General features: G+C 37.5%; 1 protein-coding gene across 2 annotated transcripts in view; it reads left to right on the forward strand.

Annotated features, from left to right (window-relative positions):
• Window positions 1-6,583, forward strand: part of Acp3 (acid phosphatase 3) — a 72,470-nt gene extending 65,887 nt beyond the window's left edge. For both annotated transcript variants that reach the window (XM_020164670.2, XM_074059826.1), the window contains one exon: window positions 4,041-6,583. In XM_020164670.2, the coding sequence (XP_020020259.2) occupies window positions 4,041-4,224 (184 nt within the window). In that variant the 3' untranslated portion in view covers window positions 4,225-6,583. The remainder of the gene's footprint in view (window positions 1-4,040) is intronic.
• Window positions 6,584-7,728: the final 1,145 nt, after the last annotated feature.

Raw genomic sequence — 7,728 nt, forward strand, 5'->3', positions numbered from 1 at the left:
GTCTTCTTAGCCATTACCTACACCAAACCTCTTTGCAGTAAGATACAACTGATCTCAGCTTTTCTCAGATTCTAGAACATTACTCAGCCAAACTAAAGTTTTTTACAATACAGGGGAGCATATAATTTTAAAGTTAATTAATATGAGAGAGAGAGAGAGAGATCCTTGACCAGCTTCTCTTGGAAAGATACCTACCACCAAACTCCTAGATGATCATGTCCCACAATCCTGTTCTTGATTTCCTCATTCCACATTCATCATGAGCCACTATACCCAGGCTTTTGTCTTCTACATCTACAATCTATATTTCCAAATCTAAGTATAAAATTATAGACCTGTTTTTTTTCCAGCTACTTATTGATTATCTCTATTAGGATCATGATCAATCTCAATCCCAGTTGAAACCAGACTTCATTATCACTACTCCAACCAATCCTTTTATTTTTGGTGGCCCCAATTTCAATTTACAACTTAATCCTTTTCTCATTTACCATCAATCTGTCATCAATGCCTGTCAATTCTGCTGCAGGAGTAGCTCTTAAATTCCTTCATCTGTGTTCTCAGATCCATAACTACAGTTCCGAGCCCTCAATATCTTATTTAAAATATTTCAATAACTGCCTACCAAGCTTACCATTCCTCTGCCATCTTATCTTTTCTGCAGCTATTTTTTAAAACACAGAACATGCCGTGTCACTTCCCTATATAATAATTGTCAATCACTTTCATTTGCACCATGGAAACCAGAAGCCAACAAACTGGGCCCCAACCCACATATCAACTCCTACCTCCCTGAAACTTAAGTTTCAACCGTGTGTAACTTCTCATTATTTCAAAAACATTCCCTTGTGCAACTCCTTCTGTGTCATGGCAAAATCCTACTCACCTAACCGGTAAACTCAAATCTCAGAAGACAACCTAAACTCTTTCTCTTCCAAATAGAATATGGTCTGTTCATATTCAACTTTCTCTATATTCCAGTTTCCTATGTTTTCCACCTCCATTCCAGTATCTGTCACATTATCTCATACTGTCTATCTGGTCCTCCCACTACACAATGAAGTCTTCAAGAACAGATGTTATGGAAACTCAGCACCTAGCACAGTCTGCTGTCACATGATGTGTGCTCACTGCTAGTCCAGGAGAAAAGAAGGAAGGATGAGTGGGAAGGAAAATTCCATGAAACTGCTATGATAACATAACCATTGAAAAATAAATTTCTAAATTCAGAAACCCAGCCATGAAAATAGATTTTTAAGAATCATTAGTACCTGTTTCTCTCTCTCATTTCCATTTAGTCCTTTCTTTCCATCATTAATTCTATTTAGTTCCTTACAACTTTGTATTAATTCCATCTGTGGTTCTAATGACGCTGTTACTAGGGTCTAACTTTATTTATATTTATCTTGTCATGAAACTGAGGAGAATCCTGGCATCATAAGAAAAACAGTGGACTGAGAGTTGGCAACCTATGCCTTCTAGCTCACACCTACTCTGTTCCAGGTACTGTTCTAAGTGCTTGGATACATCAATGAACAAAAAATACAACAGGTGTAGATAATTAAAAATTAAATGTAACAAATAAATACTTTGGAAAATAAAATTCTCAACTCCAGCTTGGGGATAATGGAGGAGGGTATACAAATGCACTTTTAAATGGGCATATCTCATTGAGAAGATGAGATTTAAGCAAAGACAGTAAGGCAGTGCCCAATCTAGGGATGTGTGGGAAGAACATTTGAACTATGGTAATAGCTAAAGCACTCAGGGACAGTGTATGGGGCATGTTTGAAGAATAGCAAGGAGGACCGTGTGGTCAGAAGAGAATGACTGAGGGAGGGTGGTAAGAGAGAGAATCTTAGGAATTGATAGGGGCCAGATGATATAGAGCCTCATAAGCTGTCATCATCAGGACTTCATCTCTTATTCTGATTCAGATGAGCAACATTGCAGACTTTGTTGTAAGCACAAGAGTGGCACAATTGGACTTGAAGTTATTTGGCTGCTGTGTTTAAGACAGTTTGTGAAGAAAAAAGGGCGGAAGTTAGGGAACAAGTCAGGAGGCCATTGTAGTGGTTCTGAAAAATGATAGTAGTTCAAACAGAGTGGTGGCACAGATGGGGAGAAGTCAATGATTTCTGGATATATTTTTTGGTAGAACCAACAGGTTATCCTGACAGATCATGTATATGATGTGAAAGAAATAAAGACTCCAAGAGTTGTGTCCTGTGCCAACAGAAGAAAAGAGTTTCTGTAAACAGAGAAGAAAACTGTGGGAAGACCAGATGTGATGTGGGGGAGGAAGATGAGGGTTTGGGAATTCAGTTTTGGATTTGTTGAGGTTGAAATGCCTACTAGATGTCCAAGGGAATACAATAGTCTCCTTTGTCCATGGGGGATACATTCCAAGAACCCACTGGATACCTGAAGTCATTGATAGCACAGAACCCTAAATATACAATGCTTTTTCCTGTACATGCATAACTATGATAAAGTTTAATTTATAAATTAGGCATAGGAAAATATTAGCAATGTTACTTAATAATACAATGGAATAATTATAACAATATACTACACTAAAAGTTACGGGTTCTCTCTCTCTCTTCCTCTCTCTCTCTCTCTTTCTCTATCTATCTATCTCTCTCCCTACCTTATTTATTTTCACTCTTTGCAGCTTCTCTTTGCCATATCCACATTGCCAGCATTACCTTGGGACCATTATTAAATAAAATAAGGATTACTTGAACATAATCACTGAGAAACCATGACAGTCCATCTGATAACCAAGATGGTCACCAAAGTGACATGGATGCACTGGACAAAGGGATGACTCATGTCCTGGTGAGATGGAGTGGTAGGGCATAAGATTTCTTTACGTGGCTCAGAACAGTGTATAATTTAAAACACAACTTTTTTTATTTCTGGAATTTTCCATTTAATATTTTCAGATAGTGGTTGACCATCATGGGTAATTGAAACCACAGAAAGTGAGCACAGATAAGCAGGGACTACTCTATGCCAGGAACGCAGTCGGTAAGAATCCTGTACTTGAGAGAGGTCAGGGCTGCAGATTTAAATCTGGAAGTCATTAGTGAATGGATAATATTTTGAATGTAATTTATTTATTTTTTATTATCATATTATTGTACTGGGGGTACACTGTGACATTTTTAATCATAGAGTGAATGGATGGATAATTTTTGAAGTCATTCATCTGTGTTCCTTAGCACTGTGGTTCTTTAGGAAAGAGCTATTGGGATCAGAGCTTTTTGTTCTCCCATTGCCTACCCCAACAAGTAGCCCTATATTTTTTTATGATGAAAAGGCATACATTTAGAAATAGTATTTATGATGTGTTCACTAGGATAGACTATGGTGTGTGTAGATTAGAGTAATGTCTCATTTAAAAATGACCCATATACCTTCTCATGACTCATATATCAAAGTAAAGGTATAGAGTAACAATAGTACACGGTTATGCTAAAAATACTCAACATATGCTCGAAGTTTTCTTTCTAAAACATTATCTACCGAAAATCAGATTCAAAAATGAAAATATTCCAGTTCTTTTAGATTCAATTGATTATAGCTGATTATTCAGAATTTCCATTGCTTATGACCAGGAACAATTGGTAAATTAACTGTAGGAAAGTGCATAAAGTTCACTTAGGAGGCTGAGGCAGTAGGATCATGAGTTTGGAGCCAGCCTGGAATATACAAGGTGTTCAAGGCCAGCCTAGCTACATTGTGAGACTGTCTCAAAAAAAAAAGAAGCATAAAGTTAGTATATGAGAGGACCGTGGAAATTCTTCAATTACCCTCTCTTTATAGTGAGGAGCTGAGGCTCAAAGGTCAAAGGTTATGCTAGGACTGGTGCCCGGGTCATCCTCTGTGCTCCTTTCACCACACTCTCCTGACTTTAAGGCTGCTTTACAAATTCTTCTGGACTCTACAATTAAGGCAGAAATCCGCAGTGATATGTAATCTTCATATCTCTTGATGGACTAATTTTACATTAATTCTTTTCCTATCTTCCACAGTTCTAAGGGTGATCCTTGCTGTTGCCTTTTGCCTGGTATCTGGCGTCCTGGTGGTGCTGTTGTTTATCCTCATTCGCCATGGACCCTGTTGGCAGAGAGAAACCTATCGGAACATCTGAGCAGATGGCTGAAGAGCAAACAAGCAGGGCCAACTCCTGTGATATACCATCTCCCAGTGGTGTAGCATTTGAAGGACAGTCTTTTGCCATGTGGGCATCACCCTGCCCATACCCTTCCTTTTGAACCTGCCCCGAGCGTGGTATGAGTTCATAGCCATGAGGGACAGCTGCTGGACTAACAGGTTACTTAGTTAGATCTTCTCACCACTGAGTGAGCAGCAGTACAAGCTGATCGTGCTGCTCTAATGAGGCTCTTCTGCAGAGGACAGTTGTATTCTCTGATGCAGATGTCCAGAGAGAAGCAAGAAACCAAATTCCAATCCATCTTTTGCCTGCAAAGGGTGAGAAAGAAGAATGAAGACAGATTAACAGGAAATGTTAACCTAGAAGTAGCATTATGTAAGGTTATTCTTAAGAAAAAGATCTAATGAGTTGGGTGTGTGGCTTATGGCTTAAGTAATAGACCCTGTCTAGCAAGACCAGTGCAAGGCCCTGAGTTCAAAGCCCAGTACCACCAGAAAAATGAAAAACTATTAGTAAACTTTTTCTTTAGCTATTCAGTAGGTTTAATACACACACACAGAGAAGCAACTTCTACCCAGTGTTTGATAGTCAACAGATTTCTACATGTGTGTCTAACACACATACATATGTATACTTATATTTAAAATGCCTTCCGGAGAGGTATTTAACTGTCCAACACTGTAATATCAACTCCTTTAGGTATAGCTCAGACTGTTTTCCTACAAATTCTATACTAGGAAATAACTAGAAAAAGCATGTGGCCATGGTTTGTTTTTACCTTCACTATCAGAGCTGGATTTTTGTACAGATTGGATTACTTTTTTTCATTTTAAAATTTTGAGATCTTATATTGATAAATTCTTTTCATGACCATGATGAAACGACAATGTATTTTAATTACCACAAACATATCTAATTTTTTTTTGTGTGTGTAGTGGTAGGGCTCAAACCCAGGGTCTTGTACTTATTAGGCAAATGCTCTATCACTGAGCTACACTCCCAGACCTATCTGAATTTTGTAAGTGGTGAGGTAGAAAGAAAAGTTGACTGGGTGTTGACAAGTCACTGCCTCAACTCTGCATTTATTTTGGGTCAAAACCTGGAACAAGTTTTTATACCTTAAACTTTGGTTTCTTAACCTAAAAAAAAAGAAGAATCTAGACAAGATGAAATAGACAACCATCCAGTTGTCATGGTCTATGAACAATTTTTTTCATGTTACACCATGGATGGGTCATTGTCCAAGCAAGCACTTTCATAGATGGCACTTTAGCTTACTACAAGGAAACTTACTAAGGTTTGTTCTAAACAATTTTATTCTGCTCTAAACACTCAACCATTCTGTTGATAGAAAATTCAATTTCATTCCTTAGTAGGATTATCTACTTCCTCAGGTGTGACTAAAAATCCCATAGTGTACCCTGGTGAGAGAAGTCAGAGAAGGGTCCTCTAGGCTTCTGCCCACATTGGTCTCCAACAAGTTCACTGTCCATGTTCTTCTGAAGGTAGAAGATCCATGTGTACCAAGACTACACTCTTAGAATTCATCATCCTGGGACTGTTTAGAACCATACCTGGGATCTTTGCCAAGCACAGAACTCCATATCTACCCTTATGTCCCCACCCCAACTCAGTCTCAGAAATCTTCCTCTGTCCTTGAGTCTTACAGCTTCTACTTGTTAAACACCCACACTTACCTCCACAATGTTACTTTTTACATAATTCTTATTGAGCCAAAGCTATTGCAAAGAAAAGCCTGAAAAGATGTTTTTGGCTTTGTTTTTGCTGCAGTGGGGATGGAACCCAGGGCCTCATGTATGCTTGGCAAGAATTTTTACCATCAAGCCACATCCTCAGCCCCAGGAGTTGTTTTCTATTGCCTGACAATTTCTGATTGCTACAATTCAAAAACCATCAGAAGGGAAGGGGGAGAAAAAGCAAGATCTGGCTATATTCTTAGCTTAGGAGTGGAAAAAACATCTACATCAACAAAAACAAAGGGAAAGTTGCTGTCTTAATAAAGTAGCCAGCCATATTAGTAATTAACCTGTATCTCATGTTAAGAAGTAATGAAACTTAAAAATGGAAATATAAATAGAACCACAAGTCATGGATTTTCTTATTCATTCAACAGATCAGTTAACTTACTATTTGCTTTTCACTACATAAGATGCTAAATTGTCTATCCTATGTATTATTTAGATGTTTGACTCCAAGGACAATCACATACAAGGTTGGTAGACTGTAAAAGCAAAAGCTAGAACTGGAAGTGTGGCTCAAGTGGCAGAGCACTGCATGGCATGTGTGAAACCCTGAATTCAAACCCCCATGTCACAAAAAATGTAAAAGCTTTCCTAACCTTTCCTCCAGATCATCTTTGAATAAAGTGGCTAAAATTAAGCCCTCCACTGTCCATTCTGAGGGATTTTTTCCCTAATCCCCATTTCTCTTCCTTCTACCGGATCTATCAATTATTGGAAAGAAAGCTCTCAGACTCCATTCAGTTATTTCTTCCACCTTCTCCAGAGCTCTTCTGTTGATAAATACCAAAATTGTTTTTCATACTTCATGGCAGAATGAAGAATCACAAGTGGCAAAAGACCTATAGTGATAAAGCAGAAAGCACAAATGTACTGTATAGTTTCTCGGGAAATAAGCTAATTATCCAACTTCAACTAGAGAGGATGTAAACTCTCTCTACACTTGATCGTAGCCAAAAGGCCAAGAAGCGATGTAAACTCTCTCTGTTGATAAAAGTTACTTTGTTACATAGCTCAAATATGAGCAGTCATTGCCAGGATGATAAACAGTGTTTGAAAGACAATCACTAGTGCTAAAGTCACCTCTGGTTTGAAATGTGTTCCTTACTGTTTGAAACACAAATAGTGGACAGAATTCAAATGCAGCAATAATTATCATATAAATGACAATTACATAAAATGTCAGCAACATATACATATCTATATGTATATGTTTATATACATATATATTTATATATGTATATATTATTTGCAGGAAGGCACAAAGGAAGAGTTTTAGGTGAAATATCCCTAGATAGAATGGCTGTTAATGCAAAGAAAGTATTAAAAGAATACAGTTAAGAAAAGACTAGTTGGTGCTTTAGAAGAGAAAGTATGAGAAGCAATCAAGCATTTTATGACAGGTCATTCAAGTAACAACCTTTCTATATTAGAGCCAGCATTTCTCTTCTCTGAATTCAACCATGTTTCATATTTTCCTAGCTTCCTGTACTGGTTCTGTCCTGTCTTGCTCTAATATTGTCAGCAGTGGTTTTCTTATCATAGCCAGAGAGGGTTCTTGGTAAATGAAAGCCACAGTGTTAATTGTTTTTGCTTTTAAAAACTCTCTTTGCAGAAACCCATTTGAGCAATAATGGGTATATATAACATTTTGGTGTATCAGATCAGTGCTGTTTAATAATAGAATGTGTTCACAAATATGATTTTAAAAGATGAGATTAAAAAGATAAAATGAATTCTAGCAATAAAAAGTATTTAACCCAATGCATCTAAAATATCATTTCA

The sequence above is a fragment of the Castor canadensis genome, chromosome 17 (assembly GCF_047511655.1).
Source record: "Castor canadensis chromosome 17, mCasCan1.hap1v2, whole genome shotgun sequence".
Classification (NCBI taxonomy): domain Eukaryota; kingdom Metazoa; phylum Chordata; class Mammalia; order Rodentia; family Castoridae; genus Castor; species Castor canadensis.